We start from the raw sequence: 13,014 nt of genomic DNA, 5'->3' as shown, positions 1-13,014 counted from the left end.
TTGATCAGCCATAGTAAATTCGATGACAAAGTCTGCCAATGCCTGGGCCTTAATTGTTGTTCTAGGCCTATAATCAAATTAACTTAACTCAAACGCCCATTGGACCATTCTCTCTACTGCGTCTGGTCTACCCATCGCCTTTCGTAAAGGTTGGTCTGTCATGACTAATGTCATGTGTGCCTACAAATAGGGATGAAGCTTCCTTGACGCAATGACTAGCACAAAGGCTAACTTTTCTATCTTTGGGTATCTTGCTTCTGCACCTTGGAAAGCTTGACCCAGGCATTGCTTTACCATTTCAAAAAATTTCACATCAAAGGCGCATTCTAAGAGTTATATAGACACCATCCACAGTGTTATTTCCATGGATGACTCGTCTTAAGTCTTGTTTATAGTCATCAAACTACATCAAAAGAAATATAAAAGGAGTCAAACAAATGGCTATTCATGTCATGCACGTCAGGTTCCACAAGAACATTCATTTTCTCTTCATAATACAGAAAAGAGGCAACCTGAAATTCCATGCAATAAATGCAGTTAACAATAGCTGTGCAAAGATTAAATAAGTGACTCTGAAAGTTTAAACAAGTGACTCTGAAAGTACACAAGACCTTTTTTATTGATTGACAGAGATCCTTCAATATACCACAGAATAGGATAACAGGGTATCCTCTTGAACACCTAACTGATACAAATTCTACTAAGAACATGTTCTGATTACTCACCTCTTTTAAAATTCACTCAATATACCACAGAAAAGAGCCTTCCGCGTGGGACGTTGGTTTTTTGCTATTTAATTTTTTAAAACCCTAGAGCATGACATAAATACGAAAATACCCCTACTTTATTCTTCTCTTTTCTTTTCTTCAGCCGCCCCCTTCTCTCAATTCTCTCTCTCTCGCTCTCTCAATAAGCTCAAAACACTAAAAAAAAAAAAGTCAGAAAATTTTAAAGTAATCAGATATTTCAGTGCTTTTTGTGGCGTTTACGTCAAGCTGTGAAAGTCTTACACATTTGTACATTACAATGTGAAAAATCATATTCTCAGCCTGAGGGCCGAAGCTTCCGCCTCTCTCACTCTTTTTTCCAAATCCAAAAACAAAACAAAAAATGGGTTCAGACAAAGCCTCCGAAGTCTCTGTTATTACATTAGGAGGCAAGGGCTCATCTCTCTCTTCATCTTCACTCTACGCCATTGCCACCGGTTTCGCTTCGCTACGACTCGACTCCTCTGCACTCGATAGACTCTCACCCCCCTCCTCCAACCAGGCCTCGCCACCTGTCCAATCCCAATTCCCCATCCCCAAAACCCTATCCCCTCTCGAACTCCGAGCATTCCTCACCGTCCTCCTCTACAAGCTCCTCCGCTCCGATCACTCCACGCTCCTCCCCATCCGAATCTCCGAAGCCCTCAACAAATTCAACAATTCCCAACTCGAATTGGGTTCGATCGAATTCAGCAAAGAGGAAGCGTCATTGGTTGAAAAATTGTGTCCGTCGGGTTTGTTTGGAGTTTGCGCTGTGTTGGATCACGAATCGGCGGCGTTGTCGGTGGTTTCCGATGCGGTGGCTGCATTGTCGTGCGAGGCCATTAAGGCCGACGTGGCGGCGGTGTTCAATTCGATGGATTCCGGTGATGGGTTCTCGGCGAAGGAGGAGGTTGGGGTTGCGAGTGATATGAAGGTTTTGCTGAATGGGTCGAAGTTGGTTGGGAAGGTTGAGATTGATTCGGTGTCGAAAATAGCTAAAGTTCATGGGAGTTTGAGGGAGATTGTGAAGTTGGTGCATTCCAAGACAAGAATTGAGCTGAATTCGAAGGATTTGGGTTCGGGTTCGGGTTCGGGTTCGGATGTGAGGATTGTGCTGTATCCATTGGCAGCAGCGATTAATGAATTGGGGGAGTGTAGTTTGAGTCGCGTGAAGGCGAATTTGGATTCAATTGGTAATGAAGGTGTGCGGTCGAGCTTGGTGGGTTTGTTTGAAGGGAAATGTGCTAGTGGTGAGAGCTTGAGAAATGGGTTTAAGTTAGTTTTGGAGCTGGGTTTCGAAAAGGAGTACGAAAAGTTTGTGCACCAAGTGAATGTATTGTTGGGGATGGTGTGGAAGATTGTGGCGTGGGAGGCAATGACGGGATTTATCGCCGTCGAGGGCGTGGAGTGGAGTGAAAAGAGTGGGAGTAGTGTTGAGGTGAATGGAGGAGTAGGAGGAGGGAATGTGAAGGGGGATAAGAAGGGTGAGAAGAAGAAGAAGAAAGTGTTGTTGGGGAAAGGGACTAGTGTGATTGTGCAATTGATTAAGGATAGGTTGCAGGGTAAGGCAGGTGATGGGATTGAGAAATGGGTCGAGGATCTTTTGTTGTTTTTGGACCCAAAGGACCGGGAGTTTGATAGCTTGTTGAAGAAACTAAAGGAGATTGTAGAAACCAATGAAAGTAGAAGATTGCCCAAGCTTCCAAAGGTGATGACATTCCTGAAATTTTTATCACTTAATTCTCATTGAATGATGCGTGCATTATTATTATCTTTTATGTACTCTTAAAGATGGGAAAAACATTTTATTCTTGTGTCAATATTGGAGCAATTCTTGGAGAATGTTGCATAAAAAATGTTTTTAGAATTTAGTGCTAGAAGTGGAGAATTGTTTAAATATGTTGGCAGCTTATTGTAATTTGCCTGTAATTTTGTTGCATGCTTTTGAGCAGCCTGTTGAGTTTATTGTTGATATAGGTGCTCTTTGGAGCTGTTTGTACTTTTGTACGGTATTTAGTTAATATACTTCTAATTCATGGACCAAAAAAATGGCATATTGCAAGGAGCTGTTTGCAATCTTATACTCTTTTTAATCAATCAAAATTTCAATACTCACTTATTTTGTTTTAATTTATGAACATACTATTGTGTTCATATTCTTATTTAAGAAATTATTTTATTTCTGCCCCTTGAATGCGTCACTAGCATGCTGACTGTAACCATATTATGGTACAAATTAGGGTACTCGTGATTTTGCGAAAGAACAAATGACAATAAGAAAGAGAGCATTTTCAATTATTGAGGATGTTTTTGAGAGACATGGTGCTACCGCGTTGGATACTCCAGCGTTTGAACTGAGAGAAACTCTCATGGGAAAGTATGGGGAAGATTCAAAGTTGGTATATGATCTGGCTGACCAGGTAATTATTTCATATTAGTTAATTCATTTAAGTCATTTCCTTTTATGCTATTTTTAATTTTAGGAATTTTTGCCTGTTCAATCAAGTTGTTACTTCATGTAGTTGATATTTGAGTCACCTGACTATCAAAGAAGACTTATATAAGGACTGTTTTCTTTTTTTCCCCAACTAACCTGTAATTTATTATTGTTTGCTGTACTCATAGTGATGTAATTTTATGTTCAATCTGTTGGCAGGGTGGAGAACTTTGTTCTTTGAGATACGACTTAACCGTACCATTTGCTAGGTATGTGGCTATGAATGGTCTCACATCATTTAAAAGGTACCAGATAGCTAAGGTTTACAGGAGGGACAACCCATCTAAGGGAAGATACCGTGAATTTTACCAGTGCGATTTAGACATTGCAGGCCAATATGAAAAAATGGGGCCAGATTTTGAGATTGTTAAAATTTTGACAGAACTCCTTGATGAACTGCAAATTGGAGATTATGAGGTAACCTCAATTTTTTACCCACCTATCCTTGTTAGTAGAAAGTTTGATATTTAAATTTGTTATGGATTATATACTATTCTGTATTTCGTCTTTGATATTAGTATTGACTTGTAATGCATCTGTCACTTGTATTGGGTGCATGCCTCCTATCCTCATAGATGCTATTTACTGCCATCTGATGGCAGCAATGTCACTGAGCTTGTCTTGGAAGTTGGAACCAATACCTGGACAACGGTGCTAATTCAATATGTTTCATCACATATTGTGGTTTAAGACAATCGATAAATATGATCCGATAAAGAATGGGCAAATGAGCAAGGCCTAGTTGAAATGAATCGATTTATTGATTTTGTGATAAAGACCTTCTTCAAAGTGTTTTCTATAATAATAATAATTATTATTATTTTAATTAATTTCCTATTCTTCTACAGATAAAATTGAATCATCGGAAGTTACTTGATGGAATGTTGGACATATGTGGAGTGCCACCGGAAAAATTCAGAACCATATGTTCAAGTATTGACAAGTTAGATAAGCAACCTTTTGAGCAGATAAAAAAGGAAATGGTAAGAACACTTGTAAGAAAATACTGTTGTCTTACTGGGTTATTATTACTAGGAGCAATAGCCTATCTAGTTGTTAGCATTTCATTAATAGAAGGATAATTCTGTGATCATCTTTTTGTAAATATGTTGGATTAGTAATTTAGAGCCTAATTTTTACTCTATTGTAATTTTATAGGGAAGCTTGCATATACATTCTTTTTACTTGAGCTTTTCTCTTTGCAATAATATTTATAAATGAAATGTTGGATTAATAATTTAATTGTGTATTCCATTTATATCATTGCATGAATTTTAGTATGTTTGGTTATATATTTCTTGTTAATTATTGTTAGGTGGAGGAGAAGGGCTTATCTGTTGAGACAGCAGATGAAATTGGCACTTTTGTGAAGGAAAGGGGACAGCCTTTGGAACTATTATCTAAGCTTAAGCAGCAGGGCAGCAAGTTCTTAGGACACAATGGATCTGCTGATGCACTGAATGACCTAGAGATTTTATTTAAAGCTCTTGAAGTGTCAAAGTGTATTGACAAAGTGGTTTTTGACTTGAGTCTTGCCAGAGGCCTTGATTATTATACTGGAGTCATATTTGAGGCTGTTTTTAAAGGCGGTGCACAGGTAATTTTTTAAGAAACATCTGTATTTTTCATTTCATTTATTTTTTCTTCCTTGTGAATCCATATTGTTTTTGGTGACACTTTAATAGCTGATCCTTTTATAATGATGCCCAAGGATCTTTTCTCTTATTGAACTGGGAGAATTTTTTCTAATGGTTTATTATCATATTAGTTGTGATCTGAACTGGTAAAATTGACCGGCCAAAACTCTAGAAGAACAAATGGACATTGAATTATTGTGATAATTTTACATGGCAGTGACATGTGCCTATGCTCTAATTTAAAGAGCATGCTTGAACAACGCATTCCATCCTATCAGATTGCTGTTTATATATGTGTGGCTGGTTTTGTATTGGTGGCATTATATGTTAGCTTTTCATGATAGTAGGTCATTGGTAATCCTCTCGTATAGATGTCTTTTCTCAATTCTTTTTTTTCTTTATTATTGAAACTTGTGTGACGAAGTTTGGATGGCGGTAATGTTGTATGTCCATTTATATCTGATATGTTTAAAGATCCTAGTGCTGCTGTAGAAGCTTATGAATTATTGTTCTTAATTTGCTTTGTCTTTACTCTGTATTTTATGATCCTGTGACAATCATATAGTTCTATGACATGGATCATTTTCAGTCTCTAGAGTTTTGATTATTTCAGCCATTTACTTGTGTTGTCTGATTTCTGGGGGTAGGAAAGATGATTTCTCCATAAAGAAGCTTCATGTTACCGTTTTTGTTTACATGAGTGTTGTGGGGTGACAACTGTGATGAAGGAGGAGGTTGAAAAAGGATTGTGGAAAGAAAAGAGAGAAATTGAGTCATGAAATGAAAAAGTCTTTATAAACTTTTTCAAAAAAATGTCAAAAGTTTTTATGAAGTGTGATTAATTAAGAAACTTGAAATTTTTAAGTCTTAGAGTTGACATTAAAAGCGAATGTCAATAATTAATTTTTCATACTTCTTTTTGGTTTGATTTAAGCTTTCATCATGTAGTATAGAGGGACGAAAGATAGAGTGGTAACAATTGTGTCGAACAGCCAACACAGTAGCTAGTTGAGAGATCTAAAGCCAACTGAAGTTACTAAGTTCTGCCTTGGTAGTGGAGATGAGGAAACAAAAATCCATAGCTAACATCAGAACTGATGTAAAATTTAAATTTGAAAATTTAATTTTTCAGTTCATTTTCAATAATGGGTGCATTTCATTTGCTTCTTGTGTGATCTAGTAATTGATGCATTTCATTTGATTCATGTGTTTCCAAGAAAACGTGTGTGTGCGCGTGCACGCGCATGTGTTTTAAGTACTGATGATGTGATTTGCTTGTGCATGTCCTCAGGTTGGTTCAATTGCTGCTGGTGGACGTTATGACAACCTTATTGGTATGTTTGGTGCGAAGCAGGTTCCAGCAGTTGGTGTTAGTCTTGGAATCGAGCGGGTATTTGCTATAATGGAGCAGCTACAGAAAGACCAGAGCCAGGTGATAATAATACTTAATAATATACCTATATGATCCTCGACTTTCTAATATTTTGGCTAGCAACTCAAAGTTTAATAATCTAGCACCCTGGTGGTGAGGCTGATGAGTTCTTTCATTCCTTTTGGGTGTTTTTGGCAGGCACCACGTGCAACAAAGACTGAAGTCCTAGTTAGTATACTGGGGGATGACTTGACTCAAGCTGCAGAGCTGGTAAGTGAGCTGTGGAATGCCAAAGTGAAAGCCGAATATTTTGTTAATAAAAGGGTGATGAAGCACATTGACCGTGCTAGAGAGTCAAGGATCCCGTGGATGGTTATTGTGGGTGAACGGGAAATGAATGAAGGGATTGTTATATTAAAAGACATTGAGGCTGCTAAAGAAGATAAAATTCCTAGAAGTAGTCTTGTCGAAGAACTTAAAAGACGGTTAAACCAATGAAATTAATATTTGGCCGAAAGGCACAACTCCAAGCCAGATTTCCATTCTAACTTGGTAAAACACCCTGTTTTTTTTCTAGACATGCTTTTCATTGTTTGTATTCGTTATTTCTTAGTACTGGAAATTGAAGATGATAGGTGTCATATAAAAGGTCTATAGAGCACCAGGATTTATTTTTGTTATAGATTTTTGTAATTTTATCTGGTGCTTTCGATTTTACAGTGCCATGCTAATGAAATACTATGATGGCCATACATGAAATATTTGAATGTTTAATTGCAATTCTCCACTTGAGTTTCATTTTATGGTGATAGTTTATTGGGAATCTAGGGGAGGGGTCTAGTTCGACCAGTCTTTTTACGGCCTCAATTTCTTGACACTTCAAAATCATGAAATTCGGTATTGATGATGAAAGTAATGAAACGCATTAAAATAAAGATGCAAAAAGGGCTGTGCTAAAGTCAATTGCATTGCTAAGCATAGCTAATTCGGCGGCAAAAATTAAATGCATCTTTTATACTTTATGGGAGAGGAAATATAAGATTAATGAAAAGATCAACTGCTTCAACAATTATTACATATTTTTTTTGAAACTTTTCACATCTGCAAGGCCATGCTGTATTGCCTTTTAATATATATTTATATACCCACATTATGTACTCTATATATCTATCTACTTTTGCTTTTTTTTTTTTTTTTTTTTGTATAAATTTTTATAAAACTATATACTTTTGCTTATTAAAAGACATTCTATAATTCATACAAGCATACTAGAACGCTACAATATATGGTTTCTCTATCCACTGTCACTCACATCCATCATAACACAGTATAAATAATTTGTTTGTTAGATTCACTTACATGTAATTTTCAACGACATTAATTTAAGTTAATGTAATACCATTTGTTAGTTAAATTTTGTGCAGAGTTTGGTCCCTTTTCAACTGATCGATGAAAATAGTTAGGTGAAAACAGAAAGGAAAAAAAAATCTACTAATTTGAAAAATCATTCCTGGCAGATCGAAAAATAGAATTTTAGAAGTTGATTCCAACGAGGGAAGAGAAGTACCTAGACGCCAAAGCTGCCCACAAAATCCAACAAAACAACCTAATAAGTAATAATAGTACAAAACCGACTTTTATATGAGAATAATGTTGCGTTTATCACACTTTTACAACGATTTCACAACAAATCATAGATGACAAATTATTACTATTTTTTGTCAACCATTAAAAAAAAATTTCACCTACCTGTAACAGTTAATGGAAAAAATAAATAATTCCTCTAATTGATTGTTAGAAGTAAACCAAACAATGAAATTTTATCAAATTCTTAATCAAGTCATGTGTAAATTTTATCACATTGATTGTTTAAACATAGTTACATAATTACACATTTATATGAAATCAAATTCTCAAGCATCGTATTTTCAAGAATCTAGATGTTGGGAGGTATAACCAAACTCTACGTTACCATTAACTTACTAAAGATGTATGGAGACCACATATTGCAATCGTTTAAAAATATTAAAAACTTAACTGACAAAATTAAAAATTTGAGAGACAATTTAAAATAGGGTTTAACTTTTGTTTTTTTTTTATAACTATGTACGTGACCGACAAAGAATGCAAATAAATTACACAAGTATATGTCTAGAAGTAGAAATTCATAAAAAGAGTATCACTAATGTGTCTTCACATTTCTGGTGCGTGTGTCTATATATATATATAAATATATATATATATATATATATATATTGTGAGTTTGAGTTGGATCTGATTTTAGTTTTTTTTTTTGGATAAACAGGATCTGATTTTAGTAATGGTCTGGGGCTTATGGCATCTTTGCATCAATCATTGCTATCCCTCATGCCAAAATCATTACAAACTTATCAAAATCCCAATTCATGACAATGGAAACAAGCCTCTAACTAATCAATAATAAAGAACTAACCTTTCCCACGGTTATAAATATAAATCATTCTGCATAGCATATTGTTTTACGTGAATATTTTTTTTTTATAGCCTAAAAGTTGTGTAGTGGAAGAGATTTTTATATCACCTAATAGAGAGAGAGAGAGAGATAGCTAGCTTTTATGTGAAATGAAGATTGCGGGGTCCGGCCCAATTACGTAGCAATTTTTGGGCTTGGATCACAATTAATTTGTATATAATTAGGAGTATGGCTCACAATGGAAGGTCCCATAAAGGATTCGGTAGGTGGCTAATGATTAGAGACTGTTGTAAGGTGGTTTGGAATTATCTATTAGGCCGTCCAAGGAGATTCTCCGATGGCCAAAGTACCTTAGTAGTGTTCCTATTTAGTTTACCTTCACCCAAAAAACCTCTATTTTGTACTCTAGGCGACGAAAAATTGAACATTTAGTGGCGAAAATTTTTGTCACTGAAAATATATTTTGTTGTAGTGGATCTCATTCTCTCATGTTTCTCTCCCCCCTAATTATCAAACCCCTATCCCTTCAAATTTTGTTCATTTTATACTCTCTCGTTAGTGGGTCGATAATGATAAGAATATTCTACCTGTGCATGGGCCTCACCACCTGCAAGATTTGGGTGGCCTCTTGAGTTTAGAGTACTATTCCCCTCTTGAGTTTAGAGTACTATTCCAACATGTCTAATCTTGTACCAGGAAGTGGGTCCTCCTAACTCTACCATTGTGATGATTCCTTTGTAACTTGAACCATGCATCGAGGCCCTTGCTTGGACGGTGGACTCCCCCAAGACATTATTTCTCCTCGATGCTACTTCCCCTCCTTGGAGAACAAAAGTGATTTGTTTAGACCCTAGCATGGTTGCTCACGTGATGACCTCGTTATGGGCCTTCCATACATTATGGGTTGGGCCATTAACTTTTTTGGATGTCTGCCCAAACTCAGTCTTGGCCGAACAACTTTTTTTTTCTTTTTTTATAGAGAGTTTCAATTTATGACGTTCACTCCTGATAATAGCTCTTTATCATCAGACCAAGACACTAATCGATTTTTGGTGTAGATGGGGATTAAATCTCAGATCTCTTATTCAACTATCAAAAACTTTACTAGTTAAGCTAACTTTCACCCATTATATGGTTCAATCTCATGTATTTGGTCCAACCATAAATATTTTCATAGCTTAGAAACGAGATAAATATAAGTTAATTATCATGAATTGGACATCATAAATTTAAATTCTATCATACAAATAAGTCTTGTATCACAACTATTTCTACAACTTTACCACAACTTGTACACGTGACGACTTGTGAGTGTTGAAACTATAGACCCACATAGTTCCACCATTTTTTTCCATCACTTACAACTTGTCATGTAAGTGAGTTGTAAAAAAATTTGTGAAAATTGTTGCACTAATAGACTTATCATGTCCATATATATATATATATCAATAAGGAATATATAAGAGCATTCCCATCAAGGATTCTAAAAATTTTAGCTTTTAACGCTTCAAAAACTTACTTTATTTGTTATACCACCCCACTTTAAGATACATCAAATATCAAAACTTCTATATTTTTTACCACTTCATTTAAATAATATAAACTACTCATTAAAATAATAATTAAACAACTACACAAAAAACTATAGCAACCACCTCCTCCACCACCCCTACCACCACTCCACTTGCCATAACCACCATTGTAGCAACCACAACCCACCACAACCACCACCACCACAAGTCACAGGTATCACTGTGGCAACCACAACCCCCTGTAGGAAGAAAAGAAAAAGAAAAAAACCAAAGTATAACCACAATCATCTACCAAAATCACAACCAGCCACCACCCAACCACCACAAAAACAACTAGCCACTACAAAAACAAAATCCCAGCCAAGCACTCACCGGTGGTTGATCTAACCCACTGCAGGGAAAAAAAAAAAAAAAAACCCATCTACCAAAAACAACCAACCATCAAAACAAAATTGTAAGCCACACACTCACTGATCTCACTACTGAGCCTCCAAATCAAACCCACAAATCACCGCCACCATGACCCACCACTAAAAAAAATTGGAAGCCACAAGAAGATCAAGTTTAGAGAGAGAGAGAGAGAGAGGTAAAAAAAAGAAAAAGAGGCGAGGAACGACAGGTCTAAACAGAGAAGAATGAAAGAAAAAAACAAGAGAGAAATAAAATATATTTTTTAAAGAAAAGAAGGGAGAAAGCTTTAAAATAATATTTTTTTTTATAAGATATAGCTACAGTAAGTTGTCAAAGATAACAGCTTACTGTAACTAAGGTATTATTTCTTTTAGCTATAGCATCTTTGTTGTAACCTACTTTTTAGTATTTTAGTTGCAAATATAGCTGTGGGGCCCAATAATCTATGGGCCAGGCCCATCTGCTCGTGGAGAGTCCGAAGGCCCAAGCCGAGGAGAGCTATGGTCCAAGCCCGATAACATAGAGCACGACTGTTTTGGAATACAGCCGAGGACAGTTCAGTCCTCGGCAGATCCAAAATCCCACCGGAATAAAGGGGTAAAACTGGTATTGGACTAAACTTGAAAGGAGACCTAAAATATCTTGGGAAAGTTACCCTTATGGCCCTTCCCAGATAAGACTCTGCACCTAGCAGAGCCGTATTCTTCAGCCTTATCAATCATCCCCAACAATTCTGGGATTAGACTGATGGGACAAATATCAGTCTTGTAAAGGTTGACCCTACACGTGGACGAATGACAGTTAACGCAGACGAGTATAAAAGAAGAAAGTAAGTAAATCCAAAGGGGCTTTTTCCCATCCCACCTCCAAAAAAGAGAGACTACATAGGTGAGAACACCTCAACAACACCTGAGATCACAGAAAAAACCCATCGTCGGGTAACCGGGATAAGACCTTAATGGTCCTCGGATCAAGTCCGAGGAGACCCATCCCATAGGATGTGACGCCGTAGGGCTTAAATGTTCAAGCCTAAATCCTTTTTCTACATGAATTCCTCTAAAATCAGGACCGGAGCATCGCCCCGTGACCAACGGCTAGCTTTTCAAGCCCACTCTCTACAAATCATATTGTGAGGGATCTTTCATATGCGAGCCCAACATCATTATTGGGCCGGAAAGGAATTGTGTCCTTACAATTGGCATCGTCTGTGGGAAAGCTTGCGCGTTGGCGCAGGTGGCGGTGGAGTCAGCTCTCTAGCAAGCAGAGATTCCTGGGGCTTCCTCCGTCTCCGGCGACATACAGTTGTTGCTCCGGCATAAGCTTCTGCTAGGGGCTACGCCTTGCAGTGCCAAGGGCGCGGGCATCTCTAGGGGCTTCCGGCCTCAAGCCAACTTTCCCCGCCCTGGTATAGGGGCTTATGGTCGAAAAATAAACCGAATAAAAAGAAATTTTACAAGTTTTGGACAGAACCAAGGCCTTGCATGGTCCTCGGACTCAAGCCTATGGGGAAACCAAGTACATAAAAGAAATTTTACAAGTTTTGGATAGAACCAAGGCCTTGCATGGTCCTCGGACTCAAGCCTATGGGGAAACCAAGTACATAAAAGAAATTTTCCAAGTTTTGGACAGAACCAAGGCCTTGCATGGTCCTCGGACTCAAGCCTATGGGGAAACCAAGTACATAAAAGAAATTTTACAAGTTTTGGATAGAACCAAGGCCTTGCATGGTCCTCGGACTCAAGCCTATGGGGAAACCAAGTACATAAAAGAAATTTTACAAGTTTTGGACAGATCCAAGGCCTTGCATGGTCCTCGGACTCAAGCCTATGGGGAAACCAAGTACGAAAAAGAAATTTTCCAAGTTTTGGACAGAACCAAGGCCTTGCATGGTCCTCGGACTCAAGCCTATGGGGAAACCAAGTACGAAAAAGAAATTTTCCAAGTTTTGGACAGAACCAAGGCCTTGCATGGTCCTCGGACTCAAGCCTATGGGGAAACCAAGTACATAAAAGAAATTTTACAAGTTTTGGATAGAACTAAGGCCTTGCATGGTCCTCGGACTCAAGCCTATGGGGAAACCAAGTACATAAAAGAAATTTTACAAGTTTTGGACAGATCCAAGGCCTTGCATGGTCCTCGGACTAGAGCCTATGGGGAAACCAAGTACGAAAAAGAAATTTTACAAGTTTTGGACAGATCCAAGGCCTTGCATGGTCCTCGGACTCAAGCCTATGGGGAAACCAAGTACGAAGAAGAAATTTTACAAGTTTTGGACAGAACCAAGGCCTTGCATGGTCCTCGGACTCAAGCCTATGGGGAAACCAAGTATATAAAAAAAAACTGTTATTTGAACATTAAGTTTTA

At 37.4% G+C, this 13,014-nt stretch overlaps 1 protein-coding gene across 1 annotated transcript; it reads left to right on the top strand.

Moving 5' to 3' along the window:
• Positions 1-889: 889 nt before the first annotated feature.
• LOC115959906 (histidine--tRNA ligase, cytoplasmic-like) lies at positions 890-7,035 on the top strand. Its single transcript, XM_031078566.1, has 7 exons — positions 890-2,457; positions 2,990-3,169; positions 3,406-3,663; positions 4,095-4,229; positions 4,562-4,843; positions 6,175-6,315; positions 6,454-7,035. Exons 1-7 carry the CDS (start codon positions 1,111-1,113, stop codon positions 6,751-6,753), a joined length of 2,643 nt encoding a protein of 880 aa, XP_030934426.1. The 5' UTR covers positions 890-1,110; the 3' UTR covers positions 6,754-7,035.
• The last annotated feature ends 5,979 nt before the right edge of the window (positions 7,036-13,014 follow it).

This window comes from Quercus lobata, chromosome 9 (assembly GCF_001633185.2).
Source record: "Quercus lobata isolate SW786 chromosome 9, ValleyOak3.0 Primary Assembly, whole genome shotgun sequence".
Classification (NCBI taxonomy): domain Eukaryota; kingdom Viridiplantae; phylum Streptophyta; class Magnoliopsida; order Fagales; family Fagaceae; genus Quercus; species Quercus lobata.
Note: the sequence above shows the minus strand (reverse complement) of the source record. Positions and strands in the feature narration are given on the sequence as shown.

Excerpts from the sequence above, each read along its gene's own strand:
- LOC115959906 (XM_031078566.1), top strand. The coding sequence starts at position 1,111 with ATGGGTTCAGACAAAGCCTCCGAAGTCTCTGTTATTACATTAGGAGGC. Across the intron at positions 4,230-4,561 it reads AGCAGATAAAAAAGGAAATG|GTGGAGGAGAAGGGCTTATC; the intron begins GTAAGAACACTT and ends AATTATTGTTAG. Across the intron at positions 4,844-6,174 it reads TTTTTAAAGGCGGTGCACAG|GTTGGTTCAATTGCTGCTGG; the intron begins GTAATTTTTTAA and ends GCATGTCCTCAG.